We start from the raw sequence: 26,621 nt of genomic DNA, 5'->3' as shown, positions 1-26,621 counted from the left end.
CTATTAGGTAACCCAATTGGAGATTTTTATTCTATGCCATAAAACAACTAACCATCCGATTTCAAAGGTTTATTTGGGTATTTACTGAAAGGTCAAGAGGTTGCTTGTTAACTATTTACCCCAAATTTTGTCCTGCAAACAGCGAATTAAATAATGCTTCAGTCCAGCTGAGGAACTGTCTGTTTGCATCGAAAAAGCTGAATTTTAATATTTGTGCCCGATCTGTGCCCAAATTTCTTTTCTGATAAAAGCCTGGGAAGATCATCGACTGATCGCTTTGCACTAGCTGCTTTTCTTCCCCTCACCCTGGGAGCTTTCATTAGAGCAGGATCAAACAGAGGAGACACCCCAAGTCAGACCGACAGAAAAGGGGGCTGTTTCCAGCATCAGATCGGCAGGAAGTACTTTGAAAAGCATAAAGCACTATAGAATCTCTTCATTTTGCTATTATTAATTATCTGCTCATTAACTTTTTTTTTAAATGGAATCAATTTTTAGAGACTTCCAGATATAAAAAAGGAAAACATAAAAATGGAGGCCTGGAGATATTAGCACTTTCTACACATTAGGTCTAATTTCTTCCTTTCCATAATAATAACTTCTCCAAGATTCACAACATGCTTTCTCAATAACAACAACTCTATGAAGAATTTTTTTTTTTTTTTGCAGGTAAGAAAAGCAGGGTTTTTTCTTTTTCCTGGCCAATTCATCCAAAAATAATTTTTTTTGGGGGGGAGGAAAGGGGGAGGGAATTAGTGAAGAAGTTTCTTAAATACTTTCCCCCAGTGTGAACCAGAAGAAGAAACTAGGTAATAGAATATTTCTTGATCAAGAAGATCCCAAAAGAGCAAAACAATGTGTTAGTTGAAGTTTGATGGACTGAATCATCCCAGGAAGAAACCGTTATTTTAATGAGAATTAAGAATTCATCTACAAAAACAAATGCTGACTTTATTCAATTTGAACAAGTTTTCTTTTCTTAAAGAGTTTAAGTGTGGATACTGCAAGAAGATTTAAACCATTATCTCAGATCTGCAGCAATTAAAAAGCTTCTGGGTCCCAACAATCAAACTTAAATACAGTTTTTCTTTTCCTTAGGGATACTGCTCAGCCCGCTTCTTAGTTCTGTGACCTGCAGGACCTTTGTTGGAGGTGTTAATCCTTTTTCACATGAGAGACTGAGAAATGTTCTTTCAGAAGTGATATATTGCTTTTTCTCCCTCCTCACATCAAAGGAGTCCAGTTTTTTTTTCCCCTTTCTCATTGCCCATCAGCAGAGAAAATGTGGAAATATAATAATTTGGCTTGCCTGGCAGGCAGATGAAACTTTCTTTGGGTTCTCCTCTTCATTCTTTGGGTCATCAGACAATTTCAGCCAAAGAATTTAAGAAAAAAGTAAGGTAAAAAGTCTGTTTACCTTCTAAATAAATAACACCAGCTACTTGTGAAACAAAATATTCTTTTCTCTTCCTCTACCTCTAGAATATACATCAAAGTGTGAGAGAATCAAATGGCTTCCACCTTAACAGAACAATCCACTTCTAAGTAATTTTATCTCCTATGATATGCCAAGGATCACCCCTATTCACTTGGTATAGTCTTTAGAACTCTGGAACTCAAAATGCAGATGGGGAAGGGGATGCAGGGAGAGCCCCAAGGGCCCAGCAGCCTCCCGCTCTCCCATCTCCGTTCCAGCGCATTTGAAAGCTGGGTGGAAAACCGGAGGGAATCCACCTCTTGGATACACGGCGCTCTTTCCAAACTGAACCAAACAAAAAGAGAGGGAGAGAGAACCACCTTGGCCAGTCTATAGCGGCAAGGGCTGCATTCTGTTTAGTGTGTGTATCTCTGGCCTGAGGACCAAGTCACTGGCCTTCACCTGTGTTTTCAGCTTCTAAAAGATGATTTGCTTGAGAATCTGGATCAAAGTCCCCCCATTAACAGCTGGTCACACATTTACTCCCGAGTTACAGAAGTGAACTCACAAGAAGGCAAGAAGAAACAAGGTTCCAAGAACCCCAAGTCTCTCCTTTGAAAGAATGACAACTGGCTTCCTGACATTCCCGCATCTCAGAAGTGGACTGTGTTCAGCCCGGGGCTGGACCCTGATCTGCTGCTCTCTCCAACCTTCCGATGCCTTCTGCTGGGTTCTTTATAGAAATGCTTTCCCTCATCCCTCATCTCCTGGATCAGTCCTCCTCCACTGCTGGGGTCACAGAAGGTGATAGTGCTCTATTGTCTCTTCCCTCACTTTCAAACAGCTCCTGATAAAACACTTGCGCTCTCTTTCCCAGCCCAATGATTGCACTGCTCTCATGTTGATTCCCAACTAATTGCTATTTATTCTCTTGCTTTAGTTAACCAACTCAATCTGTCATCTTCAGTCTTTTTCTTAAAGTTTCTTTTAATTGACTTTTACATGCATCAATATTCTTTCCTATATATATGGAATTATCTGCCTCTTCCATTGCTTCACGTATCTAGAGATTGCTCGCCACCTGCTAATGGCTGTGAGTTAATACAAAACACAGTTTTTGTAATCATAAGTCTTTTTTTTCAATTTTTTAACACTTGGAGGGAAAAGAGTCACTGCCTTGGCATTCAGAAGGGATCTCTGATAACAGTTTTATGTTATATGTTTAAGCAGAAGGCTTAATCAGGAAGTCCAGGGGACCAAGCAGAGCAGAGGGACAAGGACTAATGATAAAAACATGAAACCAGCTTTAAGAAAAATATGAATGCGAGCCTAAAATGTAGATCCTTTTAAACCAGGAAGATGGCAATCTGAAGGTATTCTCACAGTAGAGTGAACATCCCTCACTAACTGTCCTACAATTAAGGAGGCACTAATTTGATTCCCCCGGCCCCTGTTTGGTCTTGTACATATAAATGCACAAATGGCTAAAAGGACGGAGTGGTCCACCAGTAGGCAACACCTCAGGTCCATAGGTTACTGGCGTGACTACGTGAAGTAAATTCCAGGGTGAATGCTTCAAAGTAACCACCAGCCAATGTACAAAAAACTTTCTGCTTTGGGACGTGTCTGTCCTGTGAAAATGACCTCAAAATCCCTCTTTTCAGCCCTGGACCTCCCCAGCCCTCGATTGCCAGTTGCTTCTTGGCCCGTTGGACACCTGTACTCCAAGTGCAACATGACAAATAATAATAGCTTAGGAGACAACGGAGAAGATGAGTCAGAACAAGAGTTCAAGTCCCGCCCCTGATGTAGTGACCAAGGACAATTAATTCACTTATGCTCTCAGTGCCCTGGGAAGCTCCCTAAGAATAGAAGTTCCTTGGGTGGAGAATTTTCAAACCAGGAATTCCCCTTGTTGATAAAATCCCAAGGCCAATGGTCTCCACAGTGGGGGCTGTGGAATGGGGTGTGCCATCGTGAAGCAGAGAGGGACCTTCTCTGCCCCCACTCCTAAAAGGCTAATTTTGAGCTTCTCTCCAACTCCATCTGACAACAGTCTCTCCCTCAATCCCCTCTCTCACTGCAGCCTCCTCAGTCCTGGGCCCATCCCAGACACCCACAAAATTCCTCATCCTGATCCCCCAACCCAGTGTTGCCACATCCTGCTGTCCAACACCCCAACTGCAGCAAGCCTCCCAATATATATACATGCACAACACAAGGAAACACGTTCTCCTGGGAAAGAGCAAAAACTACAAGATGAGTTGTCACTGGGTGGCTTACAATTATGTTAGGTTTTTTTTTCTTTTTTAATTAAAGCTTTTTATTTTTTAAAACATATGTGTGGACAATTCCTCAACATTAGCCTTTGAAAATCTTGTGTTCTAATCGTCCCTCCCTTCCTCCATGCCCTCCCCTAGATGGTAATCCGTCCAACACATTAAACATGGTAGAAATAATCAAATAATTCTAATCTTCCACCCCGACTCTCAAATCTATCCTTCTTAAGTAGCAGAGTGGGACTTGGAATGACAAAGGCCTGAATTCTAATCCTGTCTCATGTCCTCATTGGGTATGGGATCCTGGGCAAGCCCTCTCAGCCTCAGTGCCCTTATCTGTAAAATGAGGGTCATAATAGCACCTGCTTCACAGAGTGACTGTGAAAATCAGATCAGACAATGTGCTAGGTAAATGTTTGTTATTATCATTATTGCTATTACTAGTCCAGGCTCCCAAGTTCTCAACCTCATTATTATTTCTCACTCAATTGAAAGTACTTTCTTCAAAGTTATCAATCTTAATCAGCAAATTTGATAATCTCTTCTCAATCCTTCACTGTTCTTGACTCATATGAGACTTTTTAATCACTCCATCCTTCTGCTTCTATACTCTGAACTCCCTGGGTTGGCCTTCTACTTTTCTCTGTTACTGATTTTCTAACTTTTAAAATGCATATTCAGATCATTAATATTTTTTTCTATTTTCTTGATGTATGATTATAAGGATATGATTTTCCTCAAGGACTGCTTTAGCAGCATCCCAGAAAATTTTGAATTATTTCATTATTATCATTTTCTTGCTTTTTAATATTTGTTTGCAATATCCCTGTACCCTACTCCATGGTCAATTTTTGCAAAAGCTCTATTTGGAAGATACTAAGTCTTTCAACTCTAGTTTCTCCAGAAATTTGAAAGACACTGAAGTTTCCTATTATTATTGTGTTAAATACCTATGTCTTCTAAAAGCTCAGATAATGTTTTCTTTATCAATTTGGATTTTAAAGTGTTTGGAACATATGGGTTTATTACTGATATTATTCTCTCTATAGTTCCTTTCAACATAATACAATTTGTTTATATCTATTTTTTGAATGTTTGTTTTTGTTTCATCTGATAATATTACATTTTTATGTTTGTGGTAGCCTTTTTGTAGTGGCAAGAAACTGGAAACTGAGTGGATGCTTATCAGTAGGAGAATAGCTGAATAAGTTATGGTACATGAATGTTATGGAATATTATTGTTCTATAAGAGCAGCAGGATGACTTCAGAGAAACCTGGAGAGACTTACATGAGCTGATGCTGAGTGAAATAAGCAGAACCAGATCATCATTGTACATGGCAACAAGATTATACAATGATCAGTTCTGATGGACGTGGCTCTTTTCAACAATGAGATGATTGAGACCAGTTCCAATGATCTTGTGATGAAGAGAGCCATTTATACCCAGAGAGAGGACTATGGGAACTGAATGTGAATCACAACATAACATTCTCACTCTTTTTGTTGTTTGCCTGCATTTTCTTTTCTTTCTCATTTTTCTTCCTTTTCTGATCTGATTTTTCTTGTGCAGCAAGATAACTGTATAAATATGTATGCATATATTGGATTTAACATATATTTTTACCATGTTTAATACATATTGGATTACTTGCTATTTAAGGGAGTGAGAAGAAGGGAGGGAAAAATTGAAAGACAAGGCTTTGCAAGGGTCAATGTTGAAAAATTATCCATACATTTGAAAATAAAAAAAACTTGAATAAAATAAATAAAAAAATTCATTTTATACATAGCAATTTTTTAAACCTTCATTTTGTATATGTTTGGGTTTTTAAAGTCTATTTTTTATAAGAAATATTTTTAATGTTTTTTATACATTTAAGAAACAAATTTCTTTTACTGGATTCTTTAATCTATTCGCATTTAAAGCTATGAGGTTTTTTTTCCTTTCTCTAAAATTGGGGCTTTTTTCAGTTAATAATTTTTTTCTTTTTTATCTCTTTTGCTATTATGGTCCTCTAGTTACTTTTTACTTTTTAAAAAAAAGTTGCTCTGTTCTCATTGGCTCTCTTCTCCTCCCTGAAGTCCCTCCTCACTTATCATCTCTTACCCTTGAGGGTTTTATTAATTGCCCCCTCTTGCTTTTATCTGATTATATAATTTTTCCCCCTTTTTTTCCCTTCTTAGACAGATTCTCCTTTCAGCTATTTTTTATCATTAGGTGTCCCTCCCTCCCCCCCCCCCCCCATTTTTGGATACTCCTTTTTTTATCTTGTCTTTCTATTTATTCTGGCTCTTTATTCTCAATTCGTGATTCCTATAATCACCTGGTCTCTCTTTTCTCTGTATTCTTCATACCAGAGGCCCTATTCCTTCCTGTTACTACTATTTTTCCTTTGTGGGTCTCCCTGGATTTTTGCCCCAAACGACTTCCAGGGGAAGGAGGGGGGATCACAAGAACTGGCCCTCGCTGGATGCTGTGCTTTCCCCTGAGGCTTGGCAGAGTATTGCACAGTCCGTGCACAATGTCCTTATCTGGTAGTCTGTCCCACTGCCTCTGTTCTTTAGCTCTTAGGCCATACAGACAGTCCAGAGCCTGCTTTTCATGGCACGGGTAGAGGCTGATTTCCCTGCCACCAGGATGGGTGCTTCCAGGTTCTGGCCCCCACAGACTAAGCAATAACCAATCTGGTTGTTGAGACCCTAGGAAATGTCCATACCTTGGAGCTCCAAGAGGGGATGAGGAGGAAGCATCAGGATGTTGGGGTGAGTCTAGATGTAAGCCTGCTTGGGGTCCTTGAGTCTGCTAGTGCAGCCTCAGTGTGGAGAAGAAGCTACATTAGCTCAAGATCAGTAAACACCAATTTCTGGGTTTGGGGGCTTATTCTTTATCTTCTTTTGGATCTTGGTGTCCCAGACTATGGAAATAGCCGAAGTTGCTTTACAAACACTTGATGAATGATTTCTGTTGTGAAGAGATCTGAAAGGTCCTGGGAAGACCCCCATCTTGTTATTCCTGTGATACCTCCATCCCATATGACCCGTCCTTCTCAGTCCTCTTGGCTGAATCATTATCTACATCAGCCCTCCTAGGTGTGGGGTGTCCTCCAAAGCTCAGTTGCGGGCCCTATTCTCTTCCCTCTGTTTACCTTCACTAGGTAACCTCATCCATTTCCATAGGCATAAATACCATCTCGCTGTAATAGCTCTTGGAACTACGTAGCTACCTACCCACCCTAACCTTTCTCCTGGATCTGATCCCCGTAGGAATCTCAAATTCAGGGTATCCACAACAGTCACCATGAGCCTCCCTCCCAAATCCACTTCCCTTAAATCTCTCCACCTCTGCGAGGACATCACCTTCCCTCCAGACCTCGAGGCTTACACCCCTGAGACTATCTTAACTCTTACCTTACCTTCCACTCTACAGATTCCATTGGTTACTAGTTCTTACATAGATGGAAATGAAGTCTTTTACATCTGTCCCTTTCTTTCTACTCAAATAACTACTGTTCAGGCCCTCGTCATCTCATGCCTGGGAACATGAAAGAGTCACCTATTGGGTTTCTCTGACTTGATGGATACCCCCTCTCCTATCCATCCTTGCCACAACTGATACGGTAATTTTCTGACCATGTTATTCTCCTACTTATTCAAGTCCTGTATTTTTCATGACTTTAAGATCAAATTTATTTCTTTTTTATTTCATCCTTTAAAATTCCCATTTTGTATAGATTTTATAAAACATATAATTATTAGTACCGTGAATAATTTAAGAATGAGTAAGTATATGCAGATTGGGAATACATCAAACTCAAAAATTTTTACAGCTGGGAATTGTAATTTAAAAAGTTGGAGACCACTGATTTAAATTACTACTTAAATCACTAATGGGAGAATTTAATTCAAATATCACACCAGGAATACTTGATTTTAATCAGTGTTTTCTACCAAAATTACATTCTTGCTGTTCATTATAAAATATATATTCTTGTTATAAAAAAATTCTTCTCAAATGATTATAGATGTTCCACTATTATCTTAAATAACATATCTACTAACTGAACTTATCATTTTTCTCCCTTTCCTAACAGTTTCACATTCATCAGTAGCACTACTGAATTCTAGTCTATTGTACCAGAAAAATTAGAGCCTTTCCCAAAAAACCTTTATACTGTTTCATTGCAATATCTAAGCTTTCTTAGAGCAGATACTAGAGTCTTCCCTCCTCTGTATCCCCAGGCTTTAATACAGTGCCTGGAAAACAGTATGCACTCAAGAAATGCTTGTTGACTTGATCTGGCGAATTCTAAATATTAGAAGATGTGGATGAAAAGAAAGAAATAAAAGGTCCCTGTCCTTAATAAGCTTATCATCTAGTTTTCTTAATATCATGGAGTAAAAAACCATTAATATATATATATTAATGTAACATATTATATTCATTTAATTGGAAAGTCAAAATGAGCACTTTAATTTTACTTTCACTGAATGACTATTTGTGTAGCACTATGTACAATTCTACACAAGCCTGGCACATAGTATGTACTTAACAAATGCTTGTTGACGGAAAAGTCACTGTGGAGTAGATATTAAGAAATATTAACAGTGCTTCCACCCTAAACAGGATTATAACTTAAGTATAATTAAGTAAAACAATAAGCTTTGGCTTTCTCAATATTTTACTGCAGCAACCAATATACAAAATTATTTTTTCAAACATGTACTTTTTAATTTTTAACTTTTTAAATTTATATATAAAATATTTCTTAGGGGAAGCAACTAAGAGCTTGCCGGGCAACATGGGGAGAGAAAACGTTTGACAAAAGAGATAATTTAAGAAGTGGATAACCTATAAAGGGCAATCAAGAACTGAAGAAGCTCAGGGTCGTGGATACCATCTAGTTCAACTGGGCATGAACAAAAATCCCTCTACTACATTCCAGAATTATCACTCTTCACCTGAAGACCCTGAGAGGTACATCACTCATTTATTTCTCAAAGAACCTCCTTCTGTTGTTAGGATAGCTCTAACCACTAAAAAGCTTTTCCTCTGACTGAGCCAAATTGATCTACCTCAAGATCCCACTGCTATTAATAAAGAAATCAAATCCCTCTCCCATGTGAGGATGCTTCAGATACACAAAACAGCTACCATCTCCTGGCAGAGAGAGGATAGACAAGAGGTACGGAATTGTCAGACATACCTAATGTGTGAATTTATTTTCCATTATTTTCCATACCCAGAATGATTCGTTGCCAGGAAGGAACTGAGGGTGAGGGAGTAGGAGAGAGTTGTGTGAAGGACAAGTAGAATAATGAAAAGGATTACGTTAAAATGGCAAGAAAAGAACAACAAAGAATCATTAAAAAAACAAACACAGAACAGGGCAAAAGAAGTTCAGAAAGAAAAACAATCAAGATGGCATCAGAACTATTGTATTATATTTGAACTATTAAAAAAAAACAAGTTGTAGTATGGAACAGAAGTTCATAACCTCATATATGAGCACATGTGTATATGTATATATATACACACATACTTACAGGCATGTATATATATATTTATTTCCCTTTTTGTATATTGAAATGCATACTTCAATTAGACATATTAATATGTTGATGTTTAATGAGTTCATAATAATAAAGAAAAATTTTTTTAAAGAAAAACAAAGATTCAAATAAGTTTTAACTCCATAACAAGATCATAATTTTTTTTGGGGGGGGAGGGGATAGACAAAATATTATTACCTCTCCTTAGGTTTATTTTTAAATAATTTTAGTTACAGCTCTAAAAGCTATAGTGGAAAACAGAATATGAAAAACATTCCCAGAATGCTACTACTGTGGGACTCCTCTAGTCAAAACTAGATGGAGAGAGAAGGCTGAGAGGACTGGGATTTTATAAAGCAGTCAAGCTTTCTATGTAACTAAAAGAGGAACACGTCTAAATTGGAGGCCGGGTGTGCATCCGTTGCTATTTCATAAAAGCTCTGTTACCTGCCTTGTTACCCTCTTCCAATAAATTTGATGAAGTTGTCATGGAGGACAAACAAGGGAATCCAGATTAATCAGAGGATTTTTACCCTTGGATTAAAAGCCATCTGGAAAAGGAAAACTCCAAAGACAAACTCCTTAGCACAAGTGAAAGGTCACCAAAACTCAAGAGAACGCCTTTCATTCGGTTCCACAGAGATGTGCCAGTCGCCCTCCCCCAAAACAAAATCTGTCTGCGATTCTCTGTTCCAGCAGAGATTCTCTGTGAGACGGGGAAGGCCTCTGACGACGTGCCCTCCCTGCCCTCAGCCCAGCGGAACCACGGCGAGGCCGTCCCTCCAGGCACCTGCCCGAGCACCCAGGGTGCGGTGGGGGAAGGAGCCGGCCCTCCATCTCCGGCCCGCCCCTGACTGACAGGAGCTCTCTGGGGCAGTGCTGGGGCTTTCTTTGCCCCCTCCGCCCCAGGACCAGACCAGCACCCACAAGTGCTGAGGGACTGACCAGCACTGGCCAATCCTTCCTGTGAGAGGCGCCCGACACTCCTGCCGGCACCGCCCTGAAGGACTCCTGGCTGGGAGGCTGCGGGGTCCCTCCCCCGGCCCAGGCTGCCTGGCACACGTGCCCGAGACCGGCGCCCATCGCATCGCCTGCAGGGAGTCACACGGGGGCGGCTGCCTGCACGGGGCCCGCTTGGTTGGCTTCCTGCTTGCTCCGTTGGGAGTGAACTGTCAGTGCCTAAAAGGGAGGCTGGGGGTTATTGGCAACCAGAGCGGTCGGGTATGGCCCTTCGGCTCGGCCTGTCACCCGCCAAGAGACAAAGGCCAGGGATGAAGGGAATGCTGAGGAGACACTGATGTAGGGGTCACGGCGACGCTGGGCTGGGGACGGGGAGGAGAAACCCGAGTCAGAAAACTGAAGTACGGTAAAGGAAGGCCCGGGGAGGGGAAAGAGGTCTCCCTCTGAAAAGGTGAGCAGCTTTCTGGGTTACAGGGACAAACAGAAGCAGTCCCTTAATAGGCCGGGAACCCCCACAGCCCATCATGTGCCGCCCAGCAGCTATGGCGATGCTGGGTGTGAAAGCAGTCCCAGAGTATGCAGCAGTCCCAATGTTCAGTCTTAGAAAAAGATGAACGTGAACTAATAACACATCTTGTCAATACTAAAATAAATGACTAAAGAATTTTTAAAGAAGACATCTAACAGTATTGACAAAGCTGGGCATACACCTATTTTCAACAAGTTCATTCTGAAAGCTTTTTTAAAAAAAATACAACTTACCTTTTTGGCCATGGCGACTACTGAATTTGTCTCCAATTTCTGGCCGTCTCGTCTGTCTTAACAGCATTTTGATGAGAAAAGCATCCTCTGCATTGGAGGATATCATGACTTTTTCGATGTAGGAATCTGTAGCACCTTTGTAGCTAAGGAAAAGAGAGAAATGAGACGCTGTCTTGGGCTGCCCTTCCTGAGCACCAAGTGGAGCCCAAATGGCTGCTTCCCTTCCCTATCACCAAGCTGCCATCACGCCGTCTCTTACAAGGGCAGCGGCCCTGGCCCTTTGTCTCTGAGGCTACACGGCCTCTCCCAAGAAGCACTGAGCCAGACGTCATTCTCCCCCAAGGACTGCTTTGGGACCTCACTTGGTTCCTTTGTGGGGAGCTCCCACCATCCTAAGAGCAGCAGCTTTCCAGGAACCTATCTCTAGAGTGAAAGGTAACGTGCATCTGACAGTCAGATAGCCCAACAGGTTCTAGCTTGTGTCAGTCTCAAGTCCTGTCCTTGTTTCAACTTCAGTAACAAGACGTCATCTCAGATGTCTCCCCTGACATACAAACAACTCAAAATCTAAGGCACAAAAAAGAGAATGTAGGGCTGAACATTATTAGCATATGATTATTTCTAGCTATAGACACCGAGTCTCAAGGGCAGCAATCCATCCTCCATGCTAAGTATTTACTAAATGCTCACTCTGTGCCAAGCACTGTGCATATGTGTGTACCAACATGTGTGTGTGTGTGTGGGGTAAGCATTCCCCCACACAGATACTTAATATATACCTAAATGCTGCAAATTAATTTTGTTTTCTAAAAAATCTTAGTGGTAAATTTCATTTTGACAGACTAAGAATGATAGCCTCAACTACCAGCTAACTCCTGCATAAAAAATGATTTCCCAGAGAATACAGCAAACTAGTATGACGGAGCCAGCACGTGATTCTAGTTTTTTTCCCAGAACACCAGGACTTGCACTCCCCCCGGCCCAGACCACTGAAAGCTGCTCATCTCTGGCGCCCAGCTCGGACGGCCCTCCCCCTCCTCTCCCCTTGGGCCCCAGGTGACCCTGGATTCGAGGCTCTGCCACAGACTCACATGGGGGTGAGTGTGGCCTCCCCGACCAGTGCCCGCGGGCAGGGACCAGAATCCAGCAGCCCCTCCCCTTCCTGCCCAGCACCGTGAGCCCCCGGGGCCGAGCCAGCGGCGCGCAGACACCTACGTTATGGGGACATCTTTATACTGCGGCTGCTGAGGCACGCTGCTCCCCTCCAGGGGAATCTGGGTGACTGTCGGCATCGATTTGTTCACAAGCACCTGCTTGTTTTCCACTTTCTCCCCTAAAAAACAACCCGAACAACATTAGATTTCCGCCTCACCTTCCTGAAAGAAACAGGACGTTCTGGTCGGACTCCGCACCGGGGGGTCCTCCTCCAAGGGGCCATACTTGTTATCACCCGCCAGCTTGTGAAAGCGACCCGGGAAGATGAGAGCGCAGGACCTGACACCCAGGGTAGGAGGTTTCGGCCGGGGGATTTAAGGCCACTCCGGTGGTGCAGCGGAAAGAGTGCCAGTGCTGGAGTCAGGGGAACTCCTCTTCCTGAGTTCAAAGCTTGCCTCGGACACTTCCTAGCTGTGTGACTCTGGGCAAGTCACTTCCCTCTGTTTGCCTCAGTTTCCCCATTTGTAAAATGAGCAGGAGAAGGAAATGGCAAACTCCTGTATCTTTGCCAAGAAACAAAAAAACCAAACTCCCAACAACCACCAAATGGGGTCATGAAGAGTCAGACATGAGTGAAAACAACTGAAAAACAACCACACTTCCATGAAGGAAGACGGCCCAACATTTAAAACCTGAGGGGGAATAAGAATAATCGACTTAGAGCGTATCAGTAAAATAAAATTATTTTCTTGTACCAGCAAATGCCACTTGTACTTTCAAACCAAGAAGATCACTTGCACTCTTTCTTTGTGGAGGCGCATTTATGAATCACACATGTGTGCTTTTTGCTGAAATGGGTCCTCCGGGAAGACCCCCTCACCAGGCGCAGAGCCTGCACAGAACCCCGGAGGTGCTTCCTGTCCCTCTCTGCGATGTTCCCGTCCCAGGCCTGGGCTGCTTTCCCCTATTTCGAGGCCGGCCATTGCATCATGATGGATTTGCCACAGCCACAGACGGGAAAGCTGTAAGGAACCTTCCAGTCCAACCTTCAGATCATGAAACAGTCACATGCCATTGGAGTCTGATGTGGTTAACATATGTCACATTATAAATCCTAATATTTAATGTTGTAGAGACCTCAAAATATACTCTCCATCTACTCAAAGGTACCTCTTCTTCCCAGAGAAGTTCATTTCCAACATCTCTCCTCCCTGTCCTACCCCCCACAACTCTCCCCCCCCCCCCCCCCCCGAGTGAATCCTTAATTAAAACTGAGCAAGCAGGGGGACAGGCATTTGTTCTTGTTCACTGGGGGAGTGTGGGTGGGGGCGAGGCCCGGACCCGGGGCCTTCTGGGATGGAAACATTTTCTCCCTTGGGGCACTGAAAGGTTAAGTGATTTGCCTTCAATCAAAGAGGAAGCAGAAGGGCGGCCTCGCCTGGTTTTGCCTCTGACACAGGCTGTGGGAGCCCACGTACACTACGAGCATCGCCTAATCCCCCTGCCAACATTCATGAGAGAAAGCACTTGCAGAGTGACTCTTACCTGGAGAACAAATGCCGTCGGCATCTAAAATCTCATGCCGCCAGATGGGTTTCCTGGTTGCTGCGTCCAGCATCGGCCCCATCACTTTATCGAAAGTTTGATTGGTGTATCGCTTCAATGTGCATTTGGCGTTTTTATACACGAGGCAGCGTCCAAAGCCTGAAATGAAACACGGTTAGACGCGAGAACAGCCTTTCCCGCCGCCTTCACGGGACCCTGGTTTGTAACACGGCTGCAGGAAGCCATGGACGAGAGAGGGTACCAAGTGTCCCTCGGGTTTTATCAGATCCAGGTACAGCATTGCCCACTTGGTACCCACTCACTTGCTTCATTCTGCAAACATGGGGGCTCCCAAGCCAGAGGATGGGGCTCAGGTCCTGGGCCCGGAATCCAGGGTACAGCCCCATCCCCCTCATCCCAGGGAGGCAGGGGAAACGCTACCCTCCCACTCCTATACACGCAGTCAGTCCTCTGGGAGATGAAACTGCTCGCTGCCCCACACATGGGCTCTCTGAGGGCAGGACTGTGCCCTGCGTGTGCGCAGTGCTCTGCATGGTGCTTTACACCTAGCAAGTACTCAGTCAGGCGTCCCTGCCTTACATCACCCGGCCGGCCACAAGGCCCTCACCCCAGGGAGGCTGGGCCAGAGATTTCAGCATGTCACTGGCTGGCCGAGCTGCCACGCTTTGCATCTCCTGGCGGTCGGTCCCAGGATGCCAGGGCAGCGGGCATTCCTCCTTTTCTAGGCATCCACAACCCCAATGATCTTTTTTCACAAAAACGGACTCCTTCCCCATCTCTGCCCACGGGCACAAGCCCTGGGAGGCTGCACCCTGAGAAAGCCTGACGAGGCCCCAGCTCAGCAAGGGCTGGCCAGGCCGGGCGGGCCCGTGGGAAAGGCTCCTCCCTGCAGGCTGGCTGCCAGCGCCAACGGGGCGATATGGCCATCTGCAGAGGCCTTATGCAGACCCACTTTTCCCTTTCAGTGAAGAGAAAGGGGCAGAGGACGCCAGGAATCACAGGTTATTTAAAGTGTATTCTTCTGCTTAAAAGATTCTAAGTTTTAGTTAATGGAGGACCAGAAGATGAAATCAACTGACTGTCCGAAGACTAACCAGGATAAACAACAAGTTGAACTTGGAATATCTGGGGAGGAAAAGACATGACTATCAGCTCTACCTAGATTCCTCAAGAACATCTTCACCCAAAAAGCAGCTGCTCAAGACACAAGGTTCCAGAGCTGCTAGCCTGGGCTGTTTCTTCATTTGCCAAATCTACCTTTAACCTGATACCCTCTGTAACTCAACTTGTTTCAACAAACATTTATTAAGTGCCCACTTTGTATGAAGCACACCGTATGTTGAAGACTAAAATGGAGATGGACAGTGCTTTGACCTCTATAATCTATCTACTGGTGAAGAAACTTTCCAAGATATACTAACATCTCAGAAAAAATTAAATAGGAAAAGCTCGTTAGAAATGAGCTTTATAACTGGTATAATAAATGTCAGTTTTCAATATACTGATCTAAAACTTTTCTGGAAAACCTGGGGATTTGGTTTAAGAAAGGCTAAAATGAAAGCAAGTATCTAAAAAGCCCTCAAACCGGTAGATTAAACAAGTCTGAAGTAACTAGCAACAGAGAGAAACAAATGAACAAGGTTGGCTACAGAACATTTAAGGTCTTCACATCACCTTACTCTTCGCTTTCCTCCACAGTAGCCCCCGGACACTATTGCCCTGGCAGTACCGAGCTCCTTGGGAGAGTGCTACAGGAGCTTCCAATGGCTCGCATTGTAATTAAGAGAAGGAGATACCAGCGTAATATAATTTGTGTCAATACAGGATTCTCTTCTCTCGAGTGTAACTTGCCCTTTTATTCACAGGTGGTTGCTGTAAAGTCAGAGGCAGCAAACTCAGATCATTAAAAGGCATTGCAGAGTTTCTGACAGACATCGCAAAGTCTTCAGGTTTCCATATAAACGTTACCAGTTAATCAGAAAGGAAAACATCTAGTTTTAAAGCATGGCTGTTGTCGTTTGGGGAGAAAAAGCAGCATAAATTAAGTGCAGCCGACATTAATGCCAAAGACACATGTCTAGGAGTACTGTGATTGCTGCCTAGCAACTAGCAGGAGGGTGGGGAAAGCCTAGTGGGCAATGCCAAGGAAGGGGGGCGGCAGCGAGGGACCAGGAATAAAGAAATCCGTTCTCATTTCAGGTGGTTCACTGCCGCTCGTTGTTCTACTTATAAAAATTCAGCACTCCACCAATTTGGAGAAAAGAATTCCCTCATTGTTACAGTCGTTTGCGTTGTTTATCATCTTGTTAAAGAAAGTTAACCGCGTATTATCGGGATGATGTGCCGAACAATACGCAAGTTCCTCCTTCCAATCTATGACCTTTCGAGCCCACACATCACCAGGGCCGTAGTCAGCAGGTTTATAGTCACAACAAACAAGTCTGATTTTAAAGCCAGTGATGGCAAAACGGTTTATTTCATCTCCCAGAGACAGTTTGACTGAGACGTCTCTTTGAGTGTGATGGTAACACTGAGAGTTACTACTGGTGTACCAGCTTCCGCTCACTGCTCTAGAATCTATTATAGCTAAAGTAAATAGAAAACTGTAATTCTAAACAGGATTTGTATTTGGGTGACTTTCTGTCACTCATGAGGTGCTGAAACTTGCTTGAATCTCAAACAACTAATGCACTGAATATTCCCTGTGCATAACAACTCTGCACTGAGGGAAGCCCTTTTTCCTAGGCTCTCTATCCAAGGGGGCGCTAAAGCAAGCAGGTGGGACCATTTTACAGATTCAGAGACGGGCATGCTGAGGCCAGAAGGGAAGGCACTGAGCTAGACCTGGGTCTTTTGGCTTCTCACCCAGTCCAGCATCCTTCCCAGTCTGCCGGGCTGTGTGTGTACCCGCAGCCATGTTCTCCCAGCCTCCCCTGCCAAGCCCTCTTCTTACCTCTGTCCAAGGAAGCCTTGTTGAGGACTAAGGCATCTTCAATATCGTAGCCACTATAGCTCATCACGGCAACTGTGGCGTTCTGCCCAGCTGGGAGTTTCTCAAAATCTATCAGCTCTATGGTTTTTGTTTTTACCATAGGCTTTTGTGGATAGGCCAGTAGGTACATGAGAGTATCAATTCTGTTTCGCTGATTATATCCAATAGTGCCTTTATTAGTAATGGAGGAAGGAAAAAAGAAAAGAAAAATCACTTATTTTAGCGTCTGAAATAAGTGGACAGTAATAAGTCGAGATTAAAAATGCATGACATATCTGTGCTAGATGCTACAGTCTATAAAGAGATTTCATACTTGTCCTCAAGACAGGTTAAAAAAATCAAAACAAAAAACGTGGTGTGAGGGTGAATTCAAGGAAGGAAAGGATCACTTTAAACCTGAGGGGTGAGAGGAGAGGCAGCAGAAAAAGGTCATTGCAAAGATCAGAAAACATTCCCAAATATAAATGTTAAAATCTAGTCTATAAAGCTAATAATACATTCTGTTCAATAATATTTAAAAGACAAGAAGCCCAAATAAATCTTTAATTCATTAGAACTGTCTAGTAGTATCTTGAGGATTGGCAAAAAATAAATATACAGTGATCTTTTAAAAAGAATAAACAAACATGGAAATGGTATAAGGACCATAATGAAGCAATAGAAGGAAACCCAGAAGGAAAGATGTCTAAACGTCTTCTATTTCAATGTCTGATGCCGAATAACAAGAAGCAAACCAGCATGGAGCACAGTCCACTGGATCCCCTTTAAAGCTTGTTCAAGTCACGAGACTTTTTAGAGTTTCCCCTAAGCATGAAAAGCTTAAGGTTCTTTCCCATCTCAACTCTCAGGCCTTCCTGCTGGTGTAGTTGATGGTGGTCCTGGGCAGAGTGAGAGTGAAGGCTACTGGCCAAGGAACCCCATCTCTGCAGTCATCTCTGATAGATTAGTTACCTAAATAAAAAACACTTTATTCTAAACGCAAGGAGCTTAAAGAAAGGAGCCTGAATTCTAGCCTAGAGACACAATAAATATTCCAGGTAATCCAGAAGAATTCAAAATCTCAAGACTCATCAGATGGTTGTAGATTAGGATCTGCAGTATGTTTTAGTCTTCCCATGTCACTCATCTGACCTCCCCCCATGAAATTTTTTGTTCCAGAAGGCCAACAAGAAAAGGCAAGAATACTAAAGATCAGAAAAGAAATAATGACTCATGTCTGTGTGAATTGGAATCTCATTCATATTCTTCCAGCAGAGACACAGGGACCCTACATTAATATTAATTTTATTTCCACAAACTAATATTTGTTGATTGGTGATAGTGAAGTTATATACCGCAGGTCCTTCTCACTCAACATGCAGAATCTCTAAGTTCTAAACACAGAGGAATTAGCATAGTTGTTAATGTTAGTTCTGATTCTGGAAGAAGAAAATCATACTGAGGAGAATAACAGATTATCTTTGTTAAGAGACTATGAGATCTTTGAAAGCCGTTAGGAATTCCATGGTAGTCTGCCTAACCACATGGATTTATTCCAGCACCTCTGGCTAAATCACCAAGGCTGGTCTGAAAACCCAGAGCCACCTGAGGCTTATGGAGTTTGCTCTATCAATCACCCATTAATGCATGTTGATATGGCCTCACAAAGGGTGTGATCCAATATGGCAATGAAACCTTCATTGTGCAGGAACAGAATTACTGCTGTGAGGCCTGTGGTAAAAGTTCACTCACAATAAGTGTGTCCTTTTACGTAGGATCACGGAAAATTTATGTGCAGATTTCACCTCCAATTGTGAGCCCTTCCCCAGCTTGAGACGAGGATGCAGGCAATGTCCCACCAGGCTGCCAAAAATGTCTTCTGAATCCCCAGAAGGGCATCACTAAGTGACGGGGAAACATAAATGGCTGAGCAGCTAAACCGAGGCCACAGCAACTGGATCCCACTATAAATTGTGCTACTTCGTCTGGTGTGATCATGGTTTTTCAGTCATTACGAGGGATCGTTGACCAAACCAAATACTAAAAAGAGTTAAGATAAATGTTTTGTGTTTATGATCTCATCACACTATTTAAGTCTTTTAACTTGGGAAGCTTAAAAAAAAAAAAGATTAAGCATTTATTGAAAGTTAAAAAGTAATTTATCAATGTAATTTCTGCTCCCCTTCAATTCCATTTCAATAGAACTGGGTTGTAAAGAAATGTACTTCTACATCTGTCCCTCCCAAGACCTTCTTACTCATTAATTAAATGTGTAAAAAATTGCTTTTCTACAATTTTGCAAATGTTAACAATCATGAAAAGCAAGCTGCCACGTCAATGGGTGAGTTATTCTAAAACACTATCATCTAAGGATTCAGTATCAGAAGGCAGAGTTCATACAAGGATGACATAGTATCGATGATATGGAAAATATTGATAACTAAGCACATTATCCCTGGAGCTCTTGGAATATTGATAGGCAAGCCCACTTTCTCCTCTATCCTCCCCGATAATTTACAAAATTTGAGTGTATTCATTTTAGGTCTGTTATACCCAGGACACCAGTGTAGGGAACTCCTGGAAGAGGAGTACCCAGCTTGGTCAAGTGGACCAAAGAATCAGGAAGAGCAAACTGCACTTCTAATTTCTGGGGAAATTTAGTTAACTACTCAGCCTCAGTTTCTTCATCTGTAGAATGGGAATAATAATGGTGCCTCCATGACAAGGCCATCTTTAATGTAGATCACAACCAGTCTGGGACTAAATAATAAATCCTAGAAGATTATCAAAAGCACAAGAGGCTGGGTGCCTTGCCCAAGATCACACAAATAATATCAGTCTAGTACTCTATGCACTAAGTCAACCCACCATGTGGGGTTCAGCCGATGTAAGGCCTGCTAAGAACAAGAAATATGGAGGAAGTGCCTCCTGGGCAGAAGCCACCAAGCCCCAGAGCAGGCCCGTGCTTAGGGAGCTCTCTCCTGGGGGAGCAGGGGCATCCAATCACGGCCCAGACAACACGGACAGACCAAAGACCGGACAAGGCTTTAATATGTTACGTGAGTCCGAGGGGTAGCTTGTCACCCTCCCTGCACATGGGATCCACGAGAAGGTTAAGAGCATCTCCTGTCAGAAGCAGAGGGAGGAAGAAGAGGAGGTTGAAGTGACAATAAGAGAGGAGTTCTTCAAGACTCTTCCCCCATTCTCTCCTTTGCATTTTCCCTCTCTCCCTCCTTCCTCTAGCCCTTGCTTTGGCTATACAATCCAGCCCTAGCAGGAGAGAAGTGATGTACATTCATCACTGAGGCTGTGTGAGCCCTTTAAGTAACCCACAAAGCGGGCAGGGGAGAAGACAGGAGCCGGCCTCTTGATCCGGCCCTCCGTCTGTAACCCCACCTGCAGATCACACCGTTTCCCCAATGTCTTCTTGTCTTCTCCTTCTCTAGGGAAGATGCTACCCTTGGCACACAATAACAGAATACAGGAAAACTAAGCAAGGTAGTTATTGCCAAAATGACAATTCACTGCCGGGGCAGGAAATTAGATGGGAAAAGGGCACAATGCGTTTGTCTCCAAAAAAGGGGGAGGGGGTGATAATGCTGCCCACTTCATGGGATTAAAGAGGAGATCCAATGGGACAGATAACATTTGTAAAGCCGTTAGCCAAGTACCTGCTAGGTGCTATGTAAACACTAGCTCAAATGCCATTATTGGGTCTGAATTCCAAAGAAATCATAAAAGAGGGAAAAGGCACACACGTGCAAAAATGTTTGTGGAGGCCCTTTTTGTAGTGGCTAGCAACTGGAAACTGAGTGGGTGCCCATCAACTGGAGAATGGCTGAATAAGTTGTAGTATATGAAAGCAATAGAATATTATTGTTTCATAAAAAATGATGAACAAGCTAATTTTAGAAAGGCCTAGAAAAATTTACATGAACTGATGCTGAATGAAACAAGAACCAGGAATACACTGTACATAATAACAGCAAGACTGTGTGATGATCTACTACGAAAGACTCAGTTCTTCTCAGTGATTCAGTGATCCAAGGCAATCTCCATAAACTTTGGGTGGAAAATGCCACCTGCATTCAGATAGAGAACTATGCAGAATGAATGTAATATCAACACATATTATGTTCACTTTTTTCCCCCCTTTTTGTCTATTTTTTCCTTTTGTGGTTTTTCCCTTTTGTTCTGATTTTTTTCTTCTAACGTGATTCATAAGGAAATTTGTAATAAAAAAAAGAATGTGTACATGTATAACAAAAAGATGGTTTTACATGTAACTAAAGAAAATAATTTTTTTTTAAAATGCTATCTATTATTACTGTTGTTTAAAAAAAAATCTAGCTTTCATTGTGAAAAAGGTGCTTTGGCACCAAAAAAATTTTAAAGCAGCTTTCCTCCCATTTTTGTTAATAACAAATTAGAAACAAAAGTAGATGCTCACCAATAGCAAAACCAACTTGAGTCCATTAATATAGTGAAATGTTCTCATGTCATAAGAAACAATGGATATGAAGAATTCAGAGAAGTATGGAAAATTTTATATGAACTGATTCAAACTAAAGCAAAGGGATGACAAGGGAAACAATGGACATGGGGGGGAAAAACACACCACTGAACATTGAATCCTAATGAATAATCTTGGTCCTTGAAAGAAAATGTTAAGAAAAGATAAGTATCTTTTCTCTTCATTGCAGAAATAGAGGAATATAACATATACAGAATGTCTCAAAGGTCTTAGTGCAATTGTAAACTATTATAATTTAAGACTTAAAACTTAAATTTTAACAGCAGACTGCATCGAGACTTTTGGGATCCCTTGTCCTATTAATATCCTGTAAGATGTACTCAGTAATTTGCTGAACTGCTTTTCTTCCTCCCCGACTCCATTTTTAAATCTTTGATGATAAATGAGATGATTGGCTGGGAGAGAAAGGAAAGAAGGTGGAAAGCATAAGAATTTGATGTTTAAAAGAGAGCGAGCGAGAAAGGTTCCTCATCCATTGCCTCTTTCTTCACCTACTCCACCATCAAGGTCTCATTTATTTACTCTGCTTCTCACCAGTGATAGCTGGTTGGACTCCAAGATCTGGAGTGGAATTTCTATAAGCTGTCAGAAAGGGCTGGTACTAAGCAGTGGAAGGTAATTTCTCCTCAGAAATATTACATTCAACATTCAGTGAAACTGGGTCAAAGAGATGCATTTGCCACATTGCAGAAAACATAATTAAAATGTCAGTAAATGAGATCTTCTATTCAAAAAAAAATAAAAGATACAGCTATGATATTGAATCTGTTTTTCACTTAATATTCTTTCCTATTCACTGAATGGTTAAATGGGGCAGAATGTGAGTTTTCACAGAACAGCCACCTTCGTTCAAGCTTCAAAGGGAAGAGGGGACTCTCAAGCCCAGCCCTTTGGCTGCCTCCTGGATGGCTTCCTTCAGTTCCCGGCTCTCCCTTATCTTTTGAATTTTTAATACAGACAGGATTCAGTCTTTTTATAGCTATTTCAGTATCCAGAGTGAAATATGGCCATGTCATGTGCCAACTTAGAAAATGTAGTTTTATCTCAGGGATTTTCTTTAGAGTCAGGTGTTTGGTAACAACAAATAGAAACAAAAGCTTTTTTTTTTTTTTTATTGCTAAAGATATTCAGCGGCTTTTGTCTTCCCAGCGTCAGCAGTAACGTCAGAAGAGTGTATCCAAGGAGCTAAATGTGCCGGACCCAGGGTCAATGCAGCTGAATACACCAACCTCAGAAAACACAGACAATGAATTGCAAATGACACTCAAAACAAAACCAGAAAAACCCCTTCACACAGCAAACTACAAAAGAACTCCACAGACACTGAATTGGCTTTCTGTACACAGTGATCCTGCTTAGCTGTGTGCGGTAACTAGCCCAGAGTCCACATACTCCTCGGAGCCACAAAACAGCCACAAAACAAAGGCTCGGGCTGTGAGGAGACAAACGCTGTTTCTTCACTTCAAGTCTCTTCTTTAAATTTTTTTTTTAAGGAAGCTCTAGGTAGATGTCTCTCCCTCCCCACCCCGCCCCTTGGGTGACATTTTCTCAGGTCCCCCCAAAGAGCGGAATCAGTGATGGGGTGATACTTCCCTACTTAATTCTGCAGGAGGTCCCTCACAAAAGGTGTATTGTTTGGGGCAGGATTCACATCCCAGAACAAAATGGTTTGGTAAACCCAATAAAAGGGACAGTTCTTTCTTGACACGGAGGGCTCACTACTGTATATTTCAACTTGTTAGCAAGTCAGAAACACAAAATGGGAAACCAGTCTCATGGCTGCTGAAGGATGAATGGGAAAGGCAAATGGATGAGCTGCTATTGAGCTTTTTCCCTTTGAGAATTACTGTGAATCGACAGGATATCACATCATTCAGGTAAGTGACAGCAAGGCAACAGGCTGGGGACCTCAAAGAGGAAAAAATCCCAGATGGAATCTGGGATGGCTCTGCTGCAAAGCCAGTCAGTTACAGTGGCCAAAAACGGGAGAAATTATTCTCTGACTTGTTCCCCAACAGTGACGCTGCACCCCTCCCATAACCATTTTCACTTTTCTTTCCAAAGGATCACCCCAATTATATTTTAGAGTACAAGGACAGACCCCAGCCCACTCTGCAGACCGGCTTCTGATCTAGGATCTCAGACCCCCACAGGCCTTCTCCCTGCACCTGAGCTTCTTCAGGGGCTGTGAGCAAAAATTCCATCACCTGACAATGGCTTTCTGGAAAGGAACTTTCTTTTAAACTGATCTCAGCTGGTTCTTGGATGAGGGACACAAGGCTCATGGTGGGCCCAAACTCGAAGCTTTTGCTGCCAAACAGGATGAAACCGTGTGTGCTCTGCTGACGGAGCCCTCAACCCCCGGAGTTAGAAGGGAAAAGCTGGGATTTGGCCCTGCCCCATGAGGAGACCCCAAGGCAGAAGGGGAGGGGGCCTCCCCGGACAAGGACCAGGAGCACCGCCCCACACAACGGAGGCGCCACTGGGACGACCACGTTGGGTCCAAAGCCCAGGGTGGGATCTTCCCTAGACCAGACTTGGGAGCCTCAGATGAGGGAATGGAGGACTGAGAGGATGCCCAATGGCAAAGCGGGATCTGTCCCGTGTCTCCTGACACTAAGTTGGACACAATCCCTCCACCAATGGCCTGGAGAACCGACCAAGCTCAGAATCGCCTCTTCCTCAGACGAGGCATTTATGATCACCTCACTGACCCTCACTAATGATGGCCACTGCGAGGGAGTCCATAGACCTCCTTGCACCCACAAACACTGACACGGTGCCCACGCGGACCAGGGTCCTCTCTGCCTTGACCTTTCCTTCTTTCTTTCTCTTCCTCCCTCTTTGGGCAGCAAGGCGACACAGCAGATAGAGCACGGGGCCCGAGTTCAAATGCCATCTCAAACACTTAGTAGCTGTGTGACCCTTTAGCCTGATTGCTTCAGAATCCTAAGAGCACCCCCTTCCAGGGTTGTCGAGATAATTTTTGTAAAGAGCAGACACCCAGGAGGTGCTTTGTAGATACTCATTTATTCCCTTTCTACCCTCTTTTTTTTTCTCTTTCCTTTATTCTTGCTTATGCTTTAGATATATCATGAAACTCTCAATACTCAGCTCTGTAAGTAGCTCTCCAAGTTGCAAGAGACTGATAACACTAGTGAAGTGAAAAGAAATGACAAGGATTTATAAAAATGATATTTGAAATTATTTTAGTCACATTCCCAAGTTCAAGAAGCAACAGCTTACCCATGGCTTGTTTCCCCATAGCACACTGGTAAGTATTCCTGGGGGACTGGTTATGGTGAGGGTATGGAATAAGCCCAGCACAAACACCAAGAAGTGTGAAGGGTTCAATCTCCAAGTGGGTGGTATCCCTAAGAATAAAAAAATGAACAAATAAACAAATGAGCAAATCAATAACTAGCAGTACTTAGACAACAAAATAGTATTGTTGTCTTTGATTTGGTTAAATGAATATAGCAAATATTGTAGAAAATAACACATGTATAGTTATTTTTGCAAATAAATATAACATGAATGATACAAATCTAGAAGGAAACCTATTTGGAATTTCATGAGGTTTGATTTTGACCTAAAATGATAAATTAAACATGTCAAGCTGCTCTTCCAACAGTTGTCAGAACGTTGACAGTTGGAGGGGACCTCAACAGCCATGTGGTCCAACTTCTACCTCCTACTCAGAAGTTCCTTTATGGTACCGGCTGGACAGTCTTTGAATCCAAAAGCATTCTGGATGCCTTGTGCCACGCCAAGGACTATGATGAGGATGACAGTAATTCCAAAATGGCCTTATCAAAGTAAAAAGTCAGAGCAAAATGAAAAGAAAGCAGAAGAATTGGGGTAACTGGATGGTGAAGTGGATGGAGTCCTGACCCTGGAATCAGGAAGATCTGAGTTCAAATCTGCTTTTAGAAACTGTATGACTCTGGGCAAGTCAGTTAACTCCAAATGCCATGCAAAATAAAATAAAATAAAATAAAATAAAAAAGGAAAGAAAGAAAGAAGCATGGCAATGTTTACTCCTCTTTTCATACATTCACTGTAATGTGAGAACACTACTTCCCCTATACTTTTTCTGCCATTATATCAGAAAAATAAATGTCCTTTTTTCAGAAATATGTGGAAGTAGAAAACATGGCTTGACTTTGGAACACTCTATCTTTCAAAAGGTCTGGAAATTCTTCATTCCCCATCAGCCGCACTCTTTGGGTTCTACCACACCATCATCATGGCCTGTGCTGGCTCTCTCCCTCCCTCCTTTCTTCCCTGTTTTTTGGATTTTCTGTTGGGTGTGATCTTCTTCCTCCATTAGACTGTAAATTCCTTCAAGAAAGAGACTGTCTTTCCTTTTTTCCTCTGGGTGTCCCCAGTACCTGTGCCTCTTGGCACACAGGAGATACTTAATAAACGTGTGTCGTATGGCACTCTCCTGTATGATATTCTGCCAAAAAGAAGTTAGCCTGGGACTAAACCCAATTACAAGCTTCAGCTGGAACAGAAAAATGAGCTGCCTGCACACTGGGGCTACATTCTCCACTGTCGAGCTTCCTATTTTTGTCTTAGGGCTCCTGAAGGTGTGGATACATGGCCAGAAATCAGAATCCTACATCCTTGTGACAATTCCTTAAGTAGGATCTCAGTGTAAGGATGTTTTCCATGTAGCTCTAGCTCTCATCTTAACCCAATCTGGTACAATTTCTGGCAAGACCCCTATCTGAAGGTCTAGCAGGCAGTCACACTGCAGCCTTCTTTTTCCATGGGGAATGCTGGTTTTATTGATGATGGGTGGCCTGTTTTAGAATGAAGCCCTCTTAAAGTCACATTTATAGCCTGAGTTAAAATGGTATTTGTTTGAAATGCACTCCCACCCTCACCCTCTTTTTAAATACCAACAAATGAAATTCAGCAGTTAACATTCCTCATGGGAAGAAAAGGGCAAAGGACCCTTTTCAGCTGTAGAAAACAAGACAGGTTGAAAAAAATGAGAATGGGAGACCTAGCAGACGACCCCATTTTTCTCAGGACTTCCAGTATAAAAAACACTAGTAAGATACTATGTTCACATATAAACACCTGTAAAGGCCCTAAGGAAATATACTAGATTTTTCTTTCAAAACGAAAGAAGGCAGAATGCTCCTTAAACAAACAAAAAAGTTATGGGGCTAATTTTCTACTTGAGCAGGAACGGGAACAGAAGCTTACCAAAGGTGATACACCTACCACTTTTCCAAGGTGCTCTGATAATACTGGGCAAAATTAAAAGGAAAGATGTTTTCCCCCAGAGCTCTGACCGGCTGCCTCCTTGGTCTCATTTAGGTCACTTCCCCTTAGGTCCAGCTCATGTCTCCTTTAAGAGAGTGATGTAGGGGAGGAGAGATGGGCTTGGGATCAGAGAACCCACCTC

General features: G+C 42.6%; 1 protein-coding gene across 1 annotated transcript in view; it reads right to left on the bottom strand.

Annotated features, from left to right (window-relative positions):
* POLR3B (RNA polymerase III subunit B) overlaps nt 1-26,621 on the bottom strand; it is a 124,301-nt gene that overhangs the window by 31,364 nt on the left and 66,316 nt on the right. Inside the window, exons 19-23 of the mRNA XM_051961465.1 lie at nt 24,443-24,570; nt 16,645-16,854; nt 13,671-13,829; nt 12,186-12,303; nt 10,971-11,113 (exon numbers count right to left, since the gene is read on the bottom strand). Coding sequence (XP_051817425.1) covers nt 10,971-11,113; nt 12,186-12,303; nt 13,671-13,829; nt 16,645-16,854; nt 24,443-24,570 — 758 coding nt within the window. The remainder of the gene's footprint in view (nt 1-10,970; nt 11,114-12,185; nt 12,304-13,670; nt 13,830-16,644; nt 16,855-24,442; nt 24,571-26,621) is intronic.

The sequence above is a fragment of the Antechinus flavipes genome, chromosome 5, assembly GCF_016432865.1.
Source record: "Antechinus flavipes isolate AdamAnt ecotype Samford, QLD, Australia chromosome 5, AdamAnt_v2, whole genome shotgun sequence".
Classification (NCBI taxonomy): domain Eukaryota; kingdom Metazoa; phylum Chordata; class Mammalia; order Dasyuromorphia; family Dasyuridae; genus Antechinus; species Antechinus flavipes.
The sequence above is the reverse complement of the archived record's forward strand: the minus strand, read 5'-3'. Positions and strand labels throughout refer to the sequence as shown.